At 37.3% G+C, this 23204-nt stretch overlaps 1 protein-coding gene across 1 annotated transcript; it reads left to right on the forward strand.

Moving 5' to 3' along the window:
* Positions 1-1940: 1940 nt before the first annotated feature.
* Positions 1941-20265, forward strand: SPACA1 (sperm acrosome associated 1). The gene is made up of 7 exons (XM_073789423.1): positions 1941-4181; positions 6690-6746; positions 11546-11647; positions 12399-12505; positions 13475-13610; positions 19416-19536; positions 20066-20265. Exons 1-7 carry the CDS (start codon positions 3944-3946, stop codon positions 20223-20225), a joined length of 921 nt encoding a protein of 306 aa, XP_073645524.1. The 5' UTR covers positions 1941-3943; the 3' UTR covers positions 20226-20265.
* Positions 20266-23204: the final 2939 nt, after the last annotated feature.

Raw genomic sequence — 23204 nt, forward strand, 5'->3', positions numbered from 1 at the left:
TCAAAGCAGAAATCAATGAAATAGAAAGTATAAAAACAACTTAGAAAGTCATTGGAATCAAAAGCTGGTTCTTTGAGAGTATATCAATAAAATTGATAAGCTTTTAGCCTGACTGAGAGAGAAGATATAAATTATCAATATCAGAAATGAGAGAGGTAACATCACTGTGGATTCCACAGATAATAAATGGATAATAAGGAAATTTTATAAACACTGTTATTATAAACACTGTTGTTATCCCTCTGAATTTGACAACTAAGGTGAAATTCCTTAGAAGACACAAACTACTAAAGCTCACTCCGAAAGAAACAGATAACCTGAACAAACCTGTATCTATTAAAGAGATGGAATTTGTAGTTAAAAATCTTCCCATGAAGAAATATTCAGGATGATAATTTACAGGTGAATTGAACCAAATATTAAAAAGGCAATAATGACAATTTAAACAAACTTTTCCAGAACACTGAAGAGGAAAGAATATTCCCCAACTCATACTATGAGGCCAGCATTGCACTGATACCCAAACAAGACAAAGACATTACAAGAAAACTACAGACTAATATCCTTCATGAATATAGATGTAAAAATTATAAACAAAATATAAGCCAAATGAATGCAACAATATATAAAAAAGATAAAATAAATCATCAGGACGAAGTAGATTTCATCCCAGGAATGCAGGGTTGGGTTAACATTAATCAACCAATATAATTCATCATATTAATAAACTAAAAAAACATCTCAATAGACACAGAAAAAACATCTGAAATAATCCAACATCCATTCCTGATTAAAAACCAAAACAAAATGAAACTAAGAATAAAACCGGAGCTGGAGTTGGAGATGCTTACTGCCAGGCAGGGTGAGGAGAGCTGAGTGAACTGAGGCAAGGAGGTCAGAGGTACAAATCAGGGATTGAGGTTGTAATTCCTGGTACTTGGTACCTGTACGGTCAGAGTAGGGTCAACCTCTCTTGATACTATGCCCTTAATGTTTGTTTCACTTATTTATGCTTCAACTAGAAGTACTGTAAGTTTGTTGAGTGCAGATACTTTTCTTATAACTTATGTGAGGAACACAATATTTTATAAGGGACTAGTATTGCTGCTATTACAGATATTATTTGAATATTCTTTATTTAAGAGTAAAATCTTTCAGCTCCTCTTTGAGGCCCTTAATTTCCATCCGGATTCTCTTTGGAGCTGTTTATTTAGTCATTAATGGTTCTTTGAATTAAATCACATGTCTTAGAGTTCACAGGACTTCCTCTTCAGGAAAGAGGATACCAAAAGATACCATCTTCAGGAAAAAGATGTGTCCTAAATATGAAGAATTCAACAATGTTGCCATGAAATACTACAGATGTTCTTTTTCAAGTTTGTGCTTGAAAGCATAATGGGTGACTTATTTTTCTTAGCATTTAAAAAAGAAAAAATTTGGACTCATTTGGCCATGAAACAAACATCTTTGTGCCTCAAGATCATCTCTTAATTTCTCATTTTAATATCCCTCACAATCTTTTGAGTTGCTCTAATATTTTATGGTATTTTAGTTGATATATTATTATGGCCTCCTTACCAATACCAATTTGAACTTTAATACTGACCATTCTTAGCAGTTCTTGTCTCACTATTTTCAAAACTAAAAGCATTTTTGAAAGAAAAATTCAAATAAAAATTTCATTTTTGTTTCAAGTAATCTACTTTTGCTACAAATAAGTGGCTCTGAAGACCCTCCTAATAGGTTTCTCAGTTACTTGCTTTGCTGTTAGTCTGCTGAGGCTGGTTGTACATATGTTCCAAAAGCCAGTTTATCGTAAGGTAGATAGCTAGTAGGAAGCAGCCGCATAGCACAGGGATATCAGCTCGGTGCTTTGTGACCGCCTGGAGGGGTGGGATAGGGAGGGTGGGAGGGAGGGAGATGCAAGAGGGAAGAGATATGGGAACATACGTATATGTATAACTGATTCACTTTGTTATAAAGCAGAAACTAACACACCATTGTAAAGCAATTATACTCCAATAAAGATGTAAAAAAAAAAAAAAAAGCCAGTTTATGCCTGAAGTTCACTCTGTAGTAGATTACTCTTCAGCCCATGTGTCATATGAATTTAGACATTAAACCTCAAGGTAGTGGATAATATTATATATAAACATAGCCAAATGAGCTTTGTTTCAAACCCGAAACAGAAATCCATCAAACCATCTATTCATCAATATTTTCTTAATACCACATTATAGCTATTAGATCAAGTCAAATGTGGAATAACAAGATAAAAAAACTTTAACCCTAATTTGTTTTCAGTCCTTGAACTCTTGACTACCCACTGACTGCTTCTTCATTGTTAATTTAAAATCATATGAAACACTAAGCATTGAATGAGCATTCAGGAAATGTGGTTGTGAGGCCCTGCACTACAGATAATTTTCTGGATGATCTTGGGTGAGTCATTTAATCTCTCCAGTTCTTTTTATTTTATTCTTTTATACAGCAGGTTCTTATTCATCAATTTTATACACATCAGTGTATACATGTCAATCCCAATCGCACAATTCATCACCCCCCCCACCCCCGTCTCTCCAGTTCTTAATCTCTTCACCTAAAAATAAGGAACTTGGAGTGTTAGATTATTTCTAAGCTTTCTTTGACTCAAAAAGCCTATGAGTCTATTCTTCAGGAAATTTTAATTAATTAGAGCTGACCTCTTGAAATTAACACCATTAACTGAAGGAACCTGACTGAATTTCATTTCTTTCTATGACAAAATTGGACACAGTGATACTACTAAGTACCATCAAGAGGACAGTGGGGAGTTACACTTACCTCTAATATTTTCTACTGATTCAAGTGGGAATGCCAAGGTATTCTAGCTTCCAGTCTGATTCAACCTTAGTAAAAGACAGAACTCTTTTTTAGTAAAAGAATTGATTCTTGGGTTAAATCAACGTGTGGATTAGTGGATCATTGTCAGAGACTGACTTCTTAGTGCTCTATTCTTGGCCTGTTGCCCTTTTAAACATTTTGTTAGTGATCTGAAGGAAACTTTTTCCAAATCAAACTTGGGAGAAATATTTAATATATTAAGGCAACAGAATCAGATTTCAGAAGAATCTCAATGAGACCTTAAAAAGTAGGCCAAAAGCACGAAGACAGACATTCACAAGAGACAAAGGTTAAGTCCGACATTTGGTTCCCAAAACATCAGCTATCCAAGTAGAGAAAGGAGAAGAACTAGTTTGACAGTAGTTGCATCTTCCCCTCTCCTTTCCTTTACCCCCACCTTGCAACGAAGCCCCACGCGGAGCTGATGGCACTGCACAAATTCTTAAAACGTGAGTACATGCCTGAGCTGCAACAGCAATAGTGTTCAGATCAAAGAGAGAAAGTGCACCCCTATATCCTCTACAAATCAAGCCTCACCTGCAGATACGGATCAAGTTTGGGGCAACCTACTTAACAAGGCCATGGTGAATCATTCTTGATACATGCCGAGTTGGCTATTGTGCATAAGTAATTTGAAGCCAAGTCATATAGAGAGTGCTTGGGCTCTAGGGAGTCTGGTTTGTTGAGGCGTAAATGCAGGAAGGACGAGCACCTTTTAGCACAAAGCAGGGTGAGGGAAAACGGCCACCCCCAGCAGTTGGCTGGCAGCTCGCCTAATGAGGAAGTGCGAAGGCATGGACCCGCCCAGCGTGCCGGGTTGGCCTAGAACGCCGGAAGGGGCGGGGTGTACCCGAGCGCCGACGGAAGTGGCCCTTGGGACCCCTGTGGTCAGGCCTACGCGCGTTCAGTGGGCCCAGCGCGATGGTGACGTTCCGTGACGTCTCAGTGGTTGCCGGGGCACGGTGTGGGCGTTCGGAGTCGGGCTTCTCTCTTCGAAGCACCTCTCATCTGGAGCGGGCGGCTGCGACTGCACCTTGGGCGGCCGTCCGGGCCGAGAACCATGGGCCCCGGGGGCGCAGGCTGCTCAGACAGGCTGCTGCTGACAGTCGGCTGGCTGCTCCTGGCGGGCCTCCAGTCAACGTTCGGGATCGACGTCACCGCGGTCCAGGATCCCAGCTTGGCCAACGAGGTCGAGGGCGAGGGCGAGGGCGAGGGCGAGGGCGAGAACGAGGCCGAGGAGGAGGCTGAAAACGACAGCGAGGCCGAGAACGAGCCCCCGGCTGAGGCCAGGACGGATGGTAAGTGTGGGAGGCTCCTTGGCGGGGACCCGCAGGCACCCTTTGAGGGTCAAGCCTTCCCTGCTCTTTGAGGACGATGAGAATTATCCAAGTTAACATCTGTAGAGCTCTCTCTCAAAAACAACCCCGAATTTATACATTATCGCACACCTCATGGCCTTAAAAAAAAGATGTGCTAATTCTCCAAAACCAGAGCAAGATAAACGAGCACACGTATAGAAATTGCTACAGAAATACTGCAAAATATTGCTCTGGACAAGGGAATAGGTGATTATTTTTTTAAGCATCAGAGAGTAGCTTCCCACCACGGGGACCGATTTTGACTCCCCTTGCAGTTATGTTTTTTCCTTTCCATTGCAGATTTTTTTTTTTTTTCCTTGAAGTTCCAAAGTGCCTGAGGTCTTCCTCCGTTTTTCACATTTGCACTTTGGGTTAGAACTCAAGGGAGTTCCCAATTCCCCTCACGGTGACACATCTAGATAAAACAAGATGCTGACAAAATTCCCCGGAAGCCCCGTGTCAGCTTCATGCAGCCTCCACCCTTGAGCACCTCTGCAGTGTGATAGTGTTTTATTTGTAAGTTCAACTTTGAGTCACAAAGGAACGGTGGCAGTAGAAAACACCAATAAAGGGATCCAACTAGAGGCTTTGTTAGATGATACAATACATGTTAACCAACAAAGACTGAGCCTGTGTTTGATACATAAATTTGCCTTATTCTCCTGGCTCACTAAGCAATAAAACTTGACAAGCTGTGGTACATGTTATATTGATTAGTAGCTCAGGTGCTTGTAGGTAAAAGGTCAGTTGCAGGTTTTCAGCCATCTAAAGGAGAATACTTCTCTTCCCTCCATAAATTGACCCTTCTGAGAGTCTTTTAAATATCCTTGGCACTCTTATGTCTCCTATAAGTACAAAGTAGGTGCTGTATTTATCAGCCATTCTTTTGCTTCCTGATGACGGATAGTGACCCTCAGCGACATAAAGAAATTGACTATCTGATGTTAATGGTGGAATTGAGGTTTGTACTGCCTTGATAACATTACATTTCAGAGAGCTTGGAGAAGTCCTTGACTTTGGAAATATGAAAAAGAGGACTAGGGTAGAAAAGAGCATGTTCTAAAGCGTAGTGGCTATTGCTTCCCTCTAGTTTTAAAAGTAATTAACAATTTAAACTGGTCAAGGGATAGTTCTATCTGTAAATGCTAGAGTTCAGGCTAAACCCAGGTGATGGAGTTATAATGTCTTAGATTCAAATTTATGTTTCATAATGTACTAGCAGAAGGTATCCAAGCGTTTCAAGCAAAAATGTCAATTCATAATTGATGAGAGTCATAGTCCAAATTATTTCACGAAGTCAATATTGATTTACTTATATATACATCAAGTGTATATTTGCTTGCTGTATATTCAAGGCACTGTATTTGGTGCTTATAAGTATAGAAGTGTTTATGAAAAATTACAATAATCAAAATAGGAAAAATTCTTAGAATTATATGAAATTAATAAGTGCAAAATGAATGAAGTGTGAATGAGGTTATGCTATCTTAAGAATGCTGGTAGGGCTAAACAAGTTACAGAATGCTTGCATGTACTTTATCATGTTTAATTCTTATGATAATCAGATAGGTTCTCCTTTCCAAATTTTGCAGAGGGGTTAAATAGGCCTGACACAGTTGAAGGAATTTGCCCAAACTCAGAAAAGCTAATTAGTGGTAGAGTAGCAATTTGGACTCCAATTTTGATGCATAGTCCCATGTAATATTGTTGCCTCAGGACATAATGCCTTTTAAAAATTACCTTCTAGCACCTCATTTAATATTTATTTTTATTGAGCTTTTAGTCCTAATCTGAGTTATGAAGAATTGATTATATGCTACAGCTAGTGGAATTCATGTCAGATTTCAGAACAATTAGAAAAAGAGAAACTTGAGATTTAAAACCAACAATATTTAGCTACTCGAATACTTATATATTCCTAAATTATCCTGCTAAATAAAGTGTCGAAATAAATTCTTAGGAATAATTTACCATCTTAACCTGAGAATGAGTAGAACCAATCTATAACATAATTTTAATGAACACTTTGCATAACTACTTCTTTTTGGGTAGAAATAACACACTCAAAGTTTTTTGGAAAACAGAGAATAGAAAAAATTGGGCCCTATAATTGGCAGGCTTTTTTGTGTTTTTCTGACCTCCTATATAACTTTAACTCACCATGTATTACACTGATGAAAAACATTATTTTTAAATTATGTACAAGGTTTAAACATAAATCTTTGTAAGTTATTTCCTAATTTAATTCTTCAAAGGTTTAGTTTTCTTTTGATTTAAACAGTAATAGAAGATGTACTAGGAATGGCATTGCTTTTCTGATTTAATAAAACTTTAAAAATGTCTGCTTCCCATATGATAAGTGCTTGTATCCTCCATCCCCAAGTAAGAGTTCTTCACTTAGAAAAGTTTTCCTATGATTAAATAATGTATTTTTGCATTTATGTTTAGTTTCAAATAGGACAACAGTCAAAGAAGTAGAATTTGGGATGTGCACCGTTACATGCGGTAAGTAGCATAGAGCAGATAAATAACATTGTATTGGGACGGGGCGGGGGGGTAAAAACAATGTGTACTCTCATTCATCTCTCACTGATTTCTATTTCTAATATCTATGATTTACACACAAAACTCAAACTGATTGCTTTACAAGGTAGGGTATTTTCAGTTCATAACCTGTAGGTCTTACTTTAAGCCAAATCCCTATATGTATATATTTTGGGAGGAGGGGCACATAAACTGCTTTCACCAAAGTAAAACTTTATCTCACAGATGTTCAGAAGATGAAAGATCTTCTGATGCATCTCACAGATGTCTTCCACATACTGTGCTGGCAAATCTATCAAGAAATTTACTTTATTTGTAATAGTCTATTCTTAATGACACATTTTCCCAATTTATATGTCATGTTTTAGAGAAAAGAGGTATTGGCTTTGTGGGGAAAATAATATTCAAAAACTATAACTTATTTTGATCATTCCTTGAATAGAAATTGGACATAAAAATCTCTTACGTGGGGGTGGGATTAAGACTACACATGCTATAATAGACCAGTGTTTCTCAAACTTAAGTGTTCACCCTAGGTGCCTGCAGGGCTTGTTAAAACATGGATTGCTAGGCCTACTTCAAAATTTCTAACTCACTAGGCCTTTGAAGGGGTCTAAGAATTTGTATTTCTAAACAAGTTCATAAATGAAGCTGATGCTGTTTTTTAAAAGACCATCTTTTGAGAACCACTATAGACTAGTGTGCTAAGAAGACAGTAGATAATTCACAATGAAATTAAGTTTATTCTAAATAGAATCTGCCTTGGAAAAAAGACAGTGACAGGAGGGAAGGACAAAAACCAGAGGATAAGAAGACAGAAAGTCCATGCAGGTATGGATCAGAACAATATGTACGTTTTTTATTTTTTGGTCAAAAATTGTGCCTGAATTGTTTTTGAGATAGCATTTTTTAAATGATGTTAAAATAGACTTAACAAAAAATTTACTACTTTAACAATTTTTTGAAGGTACAATTTAGTGAAATTAAGCACATTCACATTGCCATGCAATCATTACCACGATCCACCCCAGAACTTTTTCATCATCCCAAACTGAAACCTCCGCACCAATTCAACAGTAATTCCCCACTCCCCCCAGCCCCTTGCAACCATTATTGTACTTTCTGTCTCTTGAGATAGTTTGAAACCTGTTTTTTACTTTCACTTCTTAGTGTGTCAGAGTCAGAAAATTAGAGAAATTCTGTGTAATAAACCTGTGTTTATTCATTTGCAAATTACATCTTCTGGCTGCTTACTTGAGAAATTTTCACAGGTAGAGAATTATTTTTATGACAATTCTAGTAATTGATACTGTCCTACTCTATTATTTAAAGATGTGCTTCAGGGACTTCCCTGGTGGCGCAGTGGTTAAGAATCCGCCTGCCAATGCAGGGGACACGAGTTCAAGCCCTGGTCCGGGAGGATCCCACGTGCCGCGGAGCAACTAAGCCCGTGCGCCACAACTGCTGAGCCCACGTGCCACAATTACTGAAGCCCGTGCGCCTGGAGCCCGTGCTCCGCAATGGGAGAGGGCCCCGCTCGCCACAACTGGAGAGGGCCCACGTGCAGTAACAAAGACCCAAAGCAGCCAAAAATAAGTAAATAAATTTTTTTAAAAAAAAGGTGTACTTCAGAAATTATATATTATATTTGTTTATTCAGCAATTTTTTTTTTGTTTTCTGTTTTTTTATTCTTGCCTGCTCTGTGTCAGGTATTGTTATAGGTGCTAGGAATAAAGCAGTGAACAAAGAAGTGGAAACTCTCTGCCTTCAAAGAACATATTTTTTGGTAGGGGCAAAGAGATTAAAAGTGCCTTCGGTTTTTTACGTAAAAATAAAAGGCACATTTTTCATTTTCACCACGAACTTTATTGAACAACATATTCAACCTTTTGCTCCAATACCTTCTGCCATTTTTCAGGCAACTTCATAATTCCATCTTCCCAAAACTTTTTATCTTTTTGAGCAAAGAACTGTTCCAGGTGCCTTTTACAGTCTTCCAGGGAATTGAAATTTTTTCCATTAAGAGAATTTTGTAAAGACCGAAATAAATGGAAATCTGAAGGTGCAACGTCTGGTGAATATGATGGATGAATCAGAACTTCCCAGCCAAGCTGTAACAGTTTTCGCCTGGTCATCAAAGAAACTCACAGTCTTGTATTATCCTGCTGGAAGATTATGCGTTTTCTGTTGACTCATTCTGGACACTTCGTCGAGTGCCGCTTTCAGATGGTCTGACTGGGAGCAGTACTTGTTGGAATTAATCGTTTGGTTTTCCCGAAGGAGCTCATAGTAGAGGACTCCCTTCCAATCCCACCGAATACACAACATCACCTTCTTTGGATGAAGACCAGCCTTTGGTGTGTTTGGTGGTGGTTCATTTCGCTTGCCCCATAATCTCTTCCGTTCCACATGGTTACAACGTCCACTTTTCATTGCCTGTCACAATTTGTTTTAAAAATGGAACGTTTTCATTAAACGAATGTTTTCATTACTTTTCAGTAGAGAATCGCATGCAGAAATATGGTCAAGAAGGTTTTTTTTGCTTAACTTACCTGGAACCCAAACATCAAAGCGATTCACATAACCAAGCTGGTGCCAATGATTTTCAACGCTTGATTTGGATATTTTTGAGTATGTCGGCTATCTCCTGCGTAGTATGACATTGATTGTTCTCAATTACTGTTTCGATTTGATTGCTGTCAACTTCAACTGGTCTACCTGACTGTGGAGCATCGTCCAGTGAGAAATCTCCAGCACAAAACTTCACAAACCACTTTTGACATGTTCAGTCCATCACAGTACCATCTCCATACACTGCACAAATCTTTTTGTGCGTTTCAGTTGCATTTTTACCTTTCTTGAAATAATAAAGCATTATATGCCAAAAAATGTTGCTTTTTTTCTTCCATCTTCAATATTAAAATGGCTACACAAAAATTCACCAATTTTGATAAGTCTTTTTTTAAATGCACGCTGATATGATAGCTGTCACATACTATCTAACAAAATTGTTTCGTATGAAGTTAAAGACAACTAAGTGCTACTAGAACCATCTTACGGAAAAAATCGAATGAGCCTTTTGGCCCACCCAATAATATGTAAAACATGTAATATGTCAGATGGTGATAAGTTCTAAAAAGAAAATAAACCATAAAAGGCAATATTTCACATCTATAATTTTAAGTATTAAGAAATCTTTTCAATTTATAACAACTATTTAAAGGAAAAAATGCCTTAGTGAAAATTCTGTTGAACCCCAAAACAGTATTTTAGCAGTCAAAAAGTTTTCTTTTCTTGGAATACACAGGCAGATTTTTAAGTATGGACTTACAGAAAATCTCACATCTACACACATCCTTGCGATAAACTGTATCTGGCTAAGTAAATGCATAAAATACCTGCTTGGAAAATATGCATTTCAGAATAAGGCTATGCCTCTAGAGAAGTGCCATTCATAAATTCAAGGGGAGCCATTCTGCAGCCATTCTTAAGCATCTCTTTTAATCAAGAGACCTTTCCCCCTCCAACCTTCCTTCTCTTTATCTTATATGGAGTACTCTCCTTTGTGTCTCAAAGTTTGGTCCACAGACTTGCTACATCAGCATCGACTGAGACCTTGTTAGAAATGCAGAACCTTAGGACCTACTGCAGACCTACTTACTGAATCAGAATTCACATGTTAGTATGTCTCCAGGTGTTTTGCAATCACTCTGAAGTTTGAGGAGCGCTGTTATAAGCCATCTCTAGACTTCAACTTTCCCTTGCCTTAAGAATGGGTTTTATGATTATCATCTTGCAGGGACTGAAAGAGGGAATCTGGTAGAAAGGATATCAAGATGGGCTATTCCTTAGCCTGTGACAACAGAGTCTTAATCACAGGTCATTTATCACAGGACATGTTCAACACGTCACTGAACCAGCTTTTATCATTTCCTTCAATTTTGGTGATGGTAGGGCAAACTCAGTGGAGATCTGAGATCAGTCAGTAAAGACGTGATTTCTTGCTCTGAAATGTATTGCAATTCTAATGAGAGTATCTTTTTGGAAATGGAGATTTGGTCATTAATAGTCTATCCTGATGTATTTAATACAGGGATTTTTACCAATTTAGATATTAAAAAGCATCATTTATGTTAAAATCTAATTTTTGTAATTTCCTCTGCAAGCTCAACCCACCCCACCCCCCCAAAAAAAGTTCCATGGTCAAATAAATTTAGAAGATCCTGTGTACTACTGTATTTCATCAAATCTAAGACTTTCTTGGCTGTGATAATCACATTTTATGCATCTCTAAAAAAGGAAAAATGCTGCCATTCTTGACACACTGTCAATTCTAAGATGCATTCTGATTTCAAAGATGTTAAAATGTAAAAATTTTACATCTTAGATCAATGAAAGTTTCCACATAAAAGCACATTAATTTACTAGCATATTAAAAGTTCCCCTAAAATTCTGAGGAAAGAGGTTCCTTTCATTTTAATGTAATGTATAATTTCCAAATGTATATAATCATGGAATCCTTTTTCTTATGGTAACAACCAGAGGAAATAGTGTTTCATGTAACTCGCTTTGGAAAATGCTGTTTTATGAAATAATTCAAAATGAGGGACCTAAAAATATCTAAATGTTATTACCCTGAATTTAGGAATTTAATTTCTGAAATTAGGAGAAAAGTCTCAAAAAGACCTAGGTGCAAAAGTAAAGGAACTCTGGAATTATTATTATTATTTTTAACATTTGCTGATTTCTTTTACCAAAGGTGTTGGTATAAGAGAAGTTATATTAACAAATGGATGCCCTGGGAGTGAATCCAAATGTATCCTACGGGTGGAAGAATGTCGTGGACCAGTAGATTGTGGCTGTGAGTTGGCCTATGTATTGGAGGGAGACTGAGGAAGCATTTACTCTGGGGAAATATCCTTAACCTCAGGTTGCCGTGAGTGGAAGGAGGTGATCAAATGATATACTGAAAGGAATTCATAAGAAAACTTAAGCTTCCGCTTCTCTAGGCAGTTACAACTCTTTCTACTTTTGCTTCACATTTTTTCAGTGATGTGTAAATTTAACATATATTCTCTCTAGTACACTGGAACCATATTGCACTCAGGGTCTGTGGTGGAGGCTGTCCTCAAGTGAAACGCTTTTGACACTTTGGTCGTGACAGCTTATCAGTAGATTGGTAAACCCTACATTGGGAACTTCGAGAGCCACTCTATACCACCTTTCACTAGTCAGATTCCATTATCTTTAAACATGGAAGGGGCGGAGTGTATGGGGCGGGAGGGGGGTTCTGACCCTAACCAGTAAATTGGAAGCCACTAGTAGATCTCAAAGTTTAATAGATCACTAAGTAGTTTGCCCTTGCTATCTCTTCTTCACGATTTATTCTGCTGAAGGAACAGACAGGTATGGTGTTTTCTACCTGCCTCTTTTGGCGACTTAATCTTTGACGCCTCTCTGCTCCTCTACAGTCAGACTTTCAGTAATACATTTGCTAACTTCCAGCATGTAATTGGTTTTAAAGTTGGAAGTGACTTTTAAAAGTAGTATTGTGTATAAAGCGGTTTACAGTGCCCATTGGTATATATGTATTTAATTTTTCTTTATTTCAGGGGGTAAACCAATTTCAGAAAGTCTTGAAAGTGTTAGGCTAGCATGTGTTCATACATCTCCTGTAAACCGTTTCAAATATATTTGGAGACTTCTAAGGCCAGACCAAGTGAGTAATGAATGTATGTAATTTGGTGCTTTCTAGTGAGTGATAAAATTTGTTTCCCAGTGCTTGATGACTCTCAGAAAACTTTCTCTTTAAAAGCAGTTTGCAAAAATGAAGTTAAAATCATGCAACTTTATTATTATTGGGATTTAAATTTTTTCATTGCGTAGGGAGGCTAAGACTTTACATATGCCTTAGGGCCAGCTACTATCAGAACTTAAAAACACCTATTTTATGTAAAGTGTCCTATTTTGGAAGCAGTAGTTTCATTTGTATATATAGTACAAACAGTACTGATAACAGTAGCTAACATTAATAGAGGACTTATTCAGTGCCAGACATACACAAAGTGCTAGAGTTTCTTTTACTCACATAAAAATCTATGAGGTAATTCCTGTCATTATACCCATTTACAGATAAATACAGTTGTTGCTCAGTATGCTCAGGGGATTGATTCCAGGACCCCTTCAGATACCAAAACTGGGGATGCCCAGTTCCATATGTAAAATGGCGTAGTATTTGCATATAACATAAGTACATCCTCCCATATACTTTAAATCATCTCTAGATTATTTATAATACAATGTAAATGCTATATAAATAGTTGTAAATAAAATGTAAATGCCAAGTAACTACTAGTGTGCAACCAATTCAAGTTTTGCTTTTTGGAACTTTCTGGAATTTTTTTCCTGAATATTTTTAATCTCCGGTTGGTTGAGCCCACTGACATGGAACCCAAGGATATGGAGGACCAGCTGCAGCTGAGATGCAGAGAGTAACTTGCCCTGCTTCACACAGGCAGGAAGTTGGTACTTGTTATCTGGATTATCTGACTTTAAAATACATGTGCATAATTAATTACTGTACTAGAATGAGAGAAAGTGACTCTTATTTTGTTACAAGAAATAAATTGTTTCCTGATCTTAAGTTTTCATGAAGAATGTTGATACCTTTTTTTTTCTTTTAAAATAGCAAGCCATTATACTTGGAAATGATTCAGCAATCCTGGAGGTTCACAGGGATACTCACCCCAAGGCTTTTGAGTGTGAAACGTTGGATAATAATGAAATAGTAGCATCTATTAAATTCACAATCTATACAACAACTGGTAAGTACCCAGCAATGTTTTGGTTTGCTTATATCTCAAACTTCAAAGCACATCAAAATCACCTGGAGGTCTTGTTGAAACACAGATCATTAGCCCAACCCCTATAATTTCTGATTCTGTAGATCTTTAGTGGAGCTGGCACAAGAATTTCCATTTCAAACAAGTTCCTAGGTGCTGTTGGTCCAGAGATCACATTTTGGGAACCACTAGTTTTATACCATTTAGACTTTTCTACAAGGTAATACTTAATTCTTATTTTTTTCCACAAAGAGAGTCAGATGTACCTCACTTTGGGAAACTGGTGTATTCCTGAAGTATCTCCAAAGAACAGTCCTTTAACTTGAATTATATTCTTACTTTTACTTCTATCACAGAGGTGAAAATGGATACATAGAATTCTAATGGATGCTTAACAAAAGTTTTGATACAGTAAAATAAATAAAATTAAGAAACGTTATGTCAAAGCACATCTTTTTAAAAATTATTCATTCGAAGACATTTTTTTATGAAACAATACAGTCCTCAATATATGTCACAAAACACAAATCTTGACCCGAACATAATTTTACATGTTAGAAACTGTGCTTCCCTTGCATAAAGGATCCATGTGCATGTCTTTTCAATTTAAACTATGATGTCTTCTATATCCAAATAATTATTTCCTTTTGTTGAGTTGCTCTTAACCATTTTTATTGTTGTCATCTGTGTTTTTGGGTGTGTGAGGGGTTTGGTCACAAGTTCTTTTGAGAATCCAATCAAGGCTCAGGAGGCTTTTCCCAGAAAAATACCCACATATACTAACATGCCAAAAGTTACCCATAATTTTAAGAGAGTTCATGGATTTCTTGAAGCTATTTCTCAATCCCAAGTAAAGAACTCAAGCTGCAGTCTAGAGATACCATGAAACATAACACCCTTTACTGAACTGGAAACAAGATAAGGTGTTTTGGGGGTGATTTTAAAAAATAAACTATAACTTTCTTTGATGTGTTGCTCAGTGTCCTTAAAAAACCATCTTTATGGTGAAAGCTAATAACCTTACTCCTATGTTGGGATAACAGGTGTTATTAAAAGGATAATTTCAATCAAGTGCTATAAAAGGCAAAAAAGGACCAAACATCATCAACTAAAAAGTATCTCAGTGAGTCATAGTTCAGGATATTAAAGGATTCAAAGGCCATTCTCAGTTATATTCCCCACAGCTTGGTCCCTGTTAGGACAGCTTAGTAGTGGTTAGCTCTTCCTATGTTAGAAGGCAACATGTGTAAGCTAAGGGCTGGAGCACAGACCCCAGTGTCAGCAAGTGAGACAAAGTTGATTTTTCTCTCTTGTAGCTGTCCAAGGCTGGTGGGGTAGCTCTGCCATCTCAGCACATGCACCGGTTAAATGACAAAATGTTTTCAGAAAACTTTGGTATTTATTAGTTTCTTTTAAAAAGGACAATTGGGCATACCGCTGTGACAGACCCTTTTGGCTCTTTAGACATCAAACAAGTATTTTGGCTATAAATGTTCACACAATATGGTACTGGCTTGAAACGAATGCATGATTGAAATATTTTCAGGGTAAATATGGTTTAATTAATGAAAATGTCCCATCCATTCTCTCATATAACAGGTTTTTCACTTCCACAATAGTTGTCTTTCATAGTTAGGCATGGTTTTGATTGAATTATGTCCCCCTGAAAAGATACTTTCAAGTCCAAACTCCTAGAACTTCAGGAATGTGACTGTGTCTGGAAATAGGGTGGTTGCAGATGTAATTAATTCAGTTAAGACAAAATCATACACACTAGAGGAGAGTGGGCCTTTAATCCAATATGACTAGTGTCCTTATAAGAAGAAGGAAATTTAGACACAGCCACACAGAGAGACAGGAGAATGTATGTGAAGACTCAAAGACACGCGGGGAGAAGACAGCCATGTGAAGACACACGGAGATTGGAGTTGTGCTATCACAAGCCAAGGAACATCTGGGGCTACCAGAAGCTGGAAGAGGAAAGGAAGGATCCTTCCCCAGAGCCACTGGAGAGAGCATGGCCTTACCATCACCTTATGTTCAGACGTTTATCTTCCAAAACTGTGAGACAATATATTTCTGTTGTTTTTAAGCCACCTAGTTAGTGGTACTTTGTTATGGTGGCCCTAAGAAACTAATATAAACATAAACTGAGTTTTTCTAAAAAGTGAGAGCATCGAAATTCAGCCTGTTTTTTATCAGAAAATTTCAGTAGAAATGCAGACTATCTTTTTATTAGATACAAAAGTAATCTAAGGGACCCTCGCAAGAAGACTACCATTGAAATGAACCAAAATCTTTATACCTCTCATTCTCCATCTTCTCTTGGCTAGTATTGCAGGGTAGTAGATAAATGGAAAGAAATTTTGCATTTCTTCTCAAGTTTTAATCCTAAAAGGTTTTTTTAAATTTGAGCTTAAAAAATCCCACTGCTTCTATAAATCTAAAATTATCAAAAATAAAAAGATTTTTAAAATCCAACAATGTTGGAATATAAATATGATATAAATTGTCTACCATACTTGGAACTATTTAGCGAGATTACTAAATTGAGTTTATAGCTCTAGAATTACCAAGGAAAATGGAAGATTATACTGCATGGTGTTTAAAGAACAGGAAGAAAATCCAGATGAATAAGCAGTTGGGATTGCCCATATATGAGACTAATTCTGTTAGAGTGGTACTTACCAAAATACTAAAATACATAAAACATAGCTTGCACAAATCATTATGTCTCCCTGGATGTTGGTTTGCTTATCTGTATAAAAGTTGTATAAGATGACCTTTCTGGCCCTTCCCCACATGAATCTTTTATGAGTCTACGATTAAGGGGCCAGGAATAGCCAAAAGAAAGCTACATAATTCACTAAGTAAGTAATGCTTGATATAAATTGAATTTTTATCAGTTTACAATGTAGCAGTGTTATAATGCATATGGTAAACTGGTCATGTCTCCATAATAGCATTATTTTCAGGAAGAACAGAAAGATATGGGAGAGAATGCTGATTTAAAAGTGGTGTTTGGCTATTCGTATGAAGAAAAATGAGCTTCAATTCCTACTTTACAATGTATACAAAAATTAGAGATGTATTATAGTCCTAAATGTAAAAGCTAAAACCATCAAGCTTAAAAAAGGAAACATAAGAGAGTATCTGTATGATTCAGGAGTAGGCAAGTTTCTTTTTAGACATGACAAAAAACAATCACCATAAAGGAAAGATTGCTAAATTAGGCTTCATCAGAATTAAAAACTTCATCTTCAAAAAATGGTGTTGAGAAAACTGGACAGCCACATACAAAAGAATGAAAGAAGGTCACTATCTTACCTCATACACAGAAATTAACTCAAAATGGATTAAAGACTTGAATGTAAGACCTAAAACCATAAAATTCCTAGAAAAAACATAGGCAGTAACCTTATTGATATAGGTCTTAGTGATATTTTTGTAGATCTGACTCAAAGACAAGGGAAACAAAAGCAAAAATAAACAAATGGGACTACGTCAAACTAAAAAGCTTCTGCACAGCAAAGGAAACCATCATCAAAACGAAAAGACAACTTATGGAATGGGAGAAGACATTTGTAATGATATCTCTGATGAGGGGTTCATAGCCAAAATATATAAAAACTCACACTAATCAACAACAACAAAAAACAAACAACCTGATTGAAAATTGGGCAGAAGATCTGAATAGACATTTTTTCCAAAGAAGACATACAGATGGGCAACAGGCACATAAAAATATGCTTGACATCACTAATCAGGGAATTTCAAATCAAAACCACAAAGAGATATTACCTTACACCTGTTAGAATGGCTATTATCAAAAAGGACAAGAAATAACAAATGTTGGAGAGGATGTGGAGAAAAGGGAGCCCCTGTGCATTGTTGGTGCAGCTACTATGGAAATCAGTATGGAGATTCCTCAAAAAATTAAGAATAGAACTACCATAAGACAGCTATTTCACTTCTGGGTATTTATCCAAAGAACATAAAAACACTCATTCAAAAAGATAGATGCACCGCTGTGTTCACTGCAGCATTATTTACAATAGCCAAGATATAGAAACCACCTAAGTGTCCATTGGTGGATGAATGAATAAAGATGTGGTATATATACATACAATAGAATACTATTCAGCCATAAAAAAAGAATGAAATCCTGCCATTTGCAACAGCGTGGATGGACCTTGAAGGTATTAATCCTAAGTGAAGTAAGTCAGTTGGAGAAAGACAAATACAAAGATTTCACTCATATGTGGAATCTAAAAAAACAAACAAAATAAAACAAAAACACACTCATAGGTACAGAGAACAGATTACTGGTTGCCAGAGGGGAAGGGAATTCAGGGGTGGGTGAAATGGGTGAAGGGGGGAGTGCAACTGTATGGTGATGGATGGTAACTAGACTTGTGGTGGGGATCACTTTGCAGTGGATACAGATGTCAAATTATAATGCTATACACCTGAAACTTATGTTAGAAAGTTTAAAACTTCAGCTCTTCAAAAGGAATCATTAGAGGGCTTTCCTGGTGGCGCAGTGGTTGAGAGTCCGCCTGCCGATTCAGGGGACACGGGTTCGTGCCCCGGTCCGGGAAGATCCCACATGCCGCGGAGTGGCTGGGCCCATGAGCCATGGCCGCTGAGCCTGCGCGTCCGGAGCCTGTGCTCCGCGGTGGGAGAGGCCACAACAGTGAGAGGCCCGCGTACCGCAAAGAAAAAAAAAAAAAGAAAGAAAAGGAATCATTAGAAAAATGAATAGGCAAGCCAAAATCTGGGAGAAAAAAAAATTATAAAACAAGTACAGCAAGTACAATCAGTTTGGGAAAAGATCTTGCAGTTTCTTGGAAAACTAAGCATACCTCTACCCTATGACCCAACAGTTCCACTCATATGTATTTACCCAAGAGAAATGGAAATGTATGTTCACAAAATGACTGGTGTGAGAATGTTCATAGCAGTTTATTTATAATAACCCCAAACTGAAACAGCATAGGTGTCCATCAGTAGGAGATAGAATAAACTAATTGAGGCATAGTACCCAGTAACAAAAAAGAAAAAAACTATTGATACATTCAACAATATGGTTGAATCTCCAAAACATTACACTGAGTAAAAAAACCTTACACAAAAGAATGCTTAATGTATGTTTCCCTTCCTATGAAGTTCTAGAACAGGCAGAACTAATCTATGGTGGAAAAGAAAATCAGGACAGTAGTTGTCCCTAGAGGTTGGGGCAGGGATTAACTGGGGGGGCTCGAGGAAACTTTTGGGGTATAGTAATATTCTGTGTATATTCAGGGGTTTGAATTATATATGTCTGTTTGCATTTGCCAAAACTAAATAAATGCACATTTAAGATCATTGTGCAATTTGGTGTTCATAAATTTTACCTCAAAAGAAAAAATATAAACGAATGTTGAACTCTAGTTAATGATTTGCCTGTTGAAGAATTTTGTAGGAAGTGTGCAGACATCAGCAGATTATCTTGAAATGCATCAAAAAATAAGATGAATCAATGGATTGAGAAGAGTATGGATAGAGGGATAGTTAAAATGTTGATGGTAGTGTCTAGGTGGTGGGATGTTTATTGTCAAATGCTTTCAACTTTTCTGTGTGTTTGAAAAGGACACTTCTAACACGCAGAGCAAGTTCATTAATAACTTTGCTTCCATTAATTCTTTCTGTATTTTTCTAGAGTTTTTCAAATATAAAGTTTCCATTTAGATATCCATTTTCTTTTATTTTCCAGTAGTAATAATCATCAGGTGTTTTTTTCTCTAGAATTGCAGATGAAAAGATCAAGCCGACCAGACATTGATGCAGTCCTAGTTCTGGTTCTGACCATGGGAGTTATTATGTGTATATTTGTGGTCTTTGTACTGATCTTCATAATTATAAACTGGTAGGTGAAGGACTGAAACTAAGCCATCACCCTTGATTGATGTCCTCCTTGTCTGCCCCTCCCTGTCTGTTGAATCCAAGGCCCTGTCCATGATGCTTCTCACATGGGTTTTGAAACTGTCCAACTCTCTTCATCCCTCCTGAGACTCTCCTAGTTCAAGCTACCTAATCTCATGACTTGATCCCCAACCATGAGAAAGCTTTTCAATGCAATTTTTACAATTTTACGTAGTAGTTGCTAAAGAAAAACGTTTATTGAATTAATATTTGTGTTGTCTAGTTGTAGTTATCACAACTTTAAAAGTTGGTTATTGTAACCTACTAATTCATTTATATGAGAATATTTCTGATACCTACATAAGTATCACCCCCTGGTACATCTGAGGGCTCATCTACTATCACAATGCAGCTGGTGCACCACACAGTAAAAATAAATCATGACTAAGGAGGCACTTCTATATATAGAAAACTAAATATAAATCTATTTAGTTTTCATCTCGTAAAAGATTTAAAAAATGTTTTTCTTCCAGGGCGGCAGTCAAAGATTTCTGGGGGGCAAAAGCCTCGACACCTGAGACACAGTCTGAGCTGAGTTCAGTGAGATATAAAGATTTATCCAGTCTTGACCAATCACCAACTTCAGAAATACCTGGACATGAAGATGATGCTTTAAGTGAATGGAATGAATGATGTATGGATGATGTATAGCAAACCAAAGGAGATTAGAGCATATCAGATTCATTATTATAAAAATAAAATATATAGTGAAATACTTTAACAATATTGTAAGTGATTTATTATAGTCTGAAGGTAATGTAATATGAGAAGGGGCTGTTTTAATCAGTGCATCTTTGTGGTGGAGTTATCAAAAAGTTTTAAATTTGTTCTCAACATTTACCATTTCAAGTAATCACTTGGTAGCTTTTATCTAGAGGCACACACACAAAATCTTTTAAACACATTTTTGATCACTTTGATCACTTCTAAGGTGATTTGCCTGTTCTGTCACAAACAAGAAAATAATATATAGAAGATGCCTTGAATATTAGACTTTCTCCCTGCTGGGAGCACTGGATTGAACTTGCTTAAAGCAAACCATACTTTAGAATCTCTGCAGGGCATGTGACATACAAAGCATCACTTTTAGCACATGAAATAATAATAATGATAGCAACCGACACTTAGTAGCTACTATGTGCCAAGCATTGCTCAAAGCAGTTTACATGTATTAAGTGATTTAATTATGATCGCGTATAGGAAGTATATAAGGAGGAACTGAGGAGGAACTTGGGGATGGCTGAGTAAATGACGTGAATTCAACATGCCCTGCAATTCTCACAGAAACAGTGAATTAAGGAGTTTTGCATGACCACTGGTAAGTACCTTCATTGTGTTTGGTATGCGGGCGATAACATCTCAAAACTTATATCTGGATATCATCACTGGCTTTTTGTGCTGTGTCATTATGTGATACAGTTGTGGTCAACTATCAGACAAGATAACAAGACATTAGATAATTTGATTTGGTAGACTTCATCAGAACTTAATTTTCAGAGTCTATGATAGTAGCACAAAATACACTTAATTTTTTGTTTAGATGAACTGTATGCCAACTTTATTGCTATCACTATGGGATTTATCTGATGAAAGCGTTAACTCTGCACATCTGTGAAAAAGTCATTGTAGATGGGCATTTATGGTATACCTCCCTATGGTAGCCTAGACAGAGGCTGTGTTGTGGAATTATCCATGCTTTTTGTTATACAGCATTTGTATTTGAGAGAAGCAATGAAGAATTGGGTGGAAAATTATTTTGTTATCTGTTGTAGGAATTCCACTAGGGATTTTAAGTGAAAAGAAATTGTTTTCATAAAATCTTTCAAAAGAATTTGTGTGTGTGTGTGTGACACCCCTTCTTCCCCCCATATAAGTGTGGGGGAAAAAATAAGCCTTCTTATTCCTGATTAAGTATGGTCATGTAACTTCAGCATAGATGCTAGACATTCTTGAATAGTAATTACTATCAATTCTTATTTTTAAAACCATGAACAGCGGTCGTTTCCAACTATACTTCAATGACCACTAATGTTCAGTCAGGTTAACAGGTTTAGTTGTCAGTGCTGTTCACTGGATGTTCCTGGCTGTCTGCTTACCAGCCATGTGCTAGGGCAGTACCTCCTCCGCCCCTTGTGATTGGGTGGGGTCATGTGACTACTTCTGGCCAATGAGTTATGAGCCCAGATTTCAAATGTCACTTTCAGTCTAGAACATTTCACTGTGAAAACATCCAGAGCTCACCCTTCTCTCTGCTAGAACAACCAGAAATGTTTAGATGGTGGCTTCTTTGACACCTTGGATCCCAGAGGGAAGGCCACATGGCACAGGATCTCCAGTCAATAAACAGTGGATATGTAATGTGAGAGAGAAATAAACTGTGTTATTTTAAGCACTGAGGGTTAGAGACTGTTTGATACAGCAGCCTTAGTAAGACTATCCTGAGTGACACGTGTTTTCTGAAAAATAAGTTTTCATGGTCAAATGAGTCAAAGACCTCTTCAGTACAGGACTTCCCATCAAGGTGTTATATACATTGTGACTCTCCAACAAGGGGATATAGGTGCAATATTTTCCTAACTTATTGGTGGTCTGTGGAACAAAATTGAAAGCCTGCCATCCCAACTCAGAAACACACTTTTGAGCAGGACTCTCTGGCAGGTCTGTCTACGAGGAGTCAAGGCTCAGTGAGGTAGTCTTTCATAATGTATAACACACAACAAGTCAGCAATGCAGCTTGACAACAGTAGCACCTTCCCTCTTAGATCTTTCAGTGTTACTTAGACCTTTCACTCATCCAGACCCACCTTGATGGACTTTCTTGAAATCATCCTCCTAAGACCACAGCTCCTCTCTCAAGTCCTATGACCACACTGCATTAAGTTCAAATAATTGACAAATCTTATATTGAAGTGGATTATAATATGTTCCAGGTCTCCATGAACTCACTCCAGGTCTCATGAAAACCCTCTGTCTTTTGCCACTTGGTCATAGTCTGTGTGTAAGGGGATCTCTCGCTGCCATGGGCCATGGGGTCTCTGTTGCACATCACTAAAGATTAATGGGGCCAGTCACTTTCCTCTCCAGGCAGACCAGGCCAGAGGCATCTTCTAGTTCCCATCTACTCCTAAATTCCAGACATCTGTTACTTTTCCTGGTCACCAAAATATCCCCCAAAAAAGCCTTGAACTTTGCATCTGGATCCAGGAGGTAAAAAAAATGTAAGCAATTATATACCAAAAAGAGACCTTCCTTTTGGACCCCAGGACATCGGTCTCTGCATATGCAGCAGCTGGATTTTGTGAAGCATTCAAATAACACCGTACTCACCAAGAGAATCTTTCGTTTGTCCTTCCAATCAACTAACATTCATTGGGCCACCCCATGGGCCAGATACTGTACTAGGCACTAGGAATACAGTCTGTGCAAAAAAAGCAGAAAAGATCCTTCTTCTCTTGGAGTTGGTCGATTACCCAAGACAGCCATTAAAATTAACTAAAACTGGGATGAATAAGTTGAAAGAAAGCTGCACATTTCTATGAAGCTGTAGTAGGGGAAATGACATTTAAAGGAGCTGTAAATGTACACACTGCTATATTTAAAATAGATAATCAA

Source organism: Tursiops truncatus, chromosome 12, assembly GCF_011762595.2.
Source record: "Tursiops truncatus isolate mTurTru1 chromosome 12, mTurTru1.mat.Y, whole genome shotgun sequence".
Taxonomy (NCBI): domain Eukaryota; kingdom Metazoa; phylum Chordata; class Mammalia; order Artiodactyla; family Delphinidae; genus Tursiops; species Tursiops truncatus.

Coding starts and splice junctions, on each gene's coding strand:
- SPACA1 (XM_073789423.1), top strand. CDS start 3,944: ATGGGCCCCGGGGGCGCAGGCTGCTCAGACAGGCTGCTGCTGACAGTC. Junction 4,182..6,689: donor GGCTGAGGCCAGGACGGATG/GTAAGTGTGGGA, acceptor ATTTATGTTTAG/TTTCAAATAGGACAACAGTC. Junction 19,537..20,065: donor ATCTTCATAATTATAAACTG/GTAGGTGAAGGA, acceptor TTTTTCTTCCAG/GGCGGCAGTCAAAGATTTCT.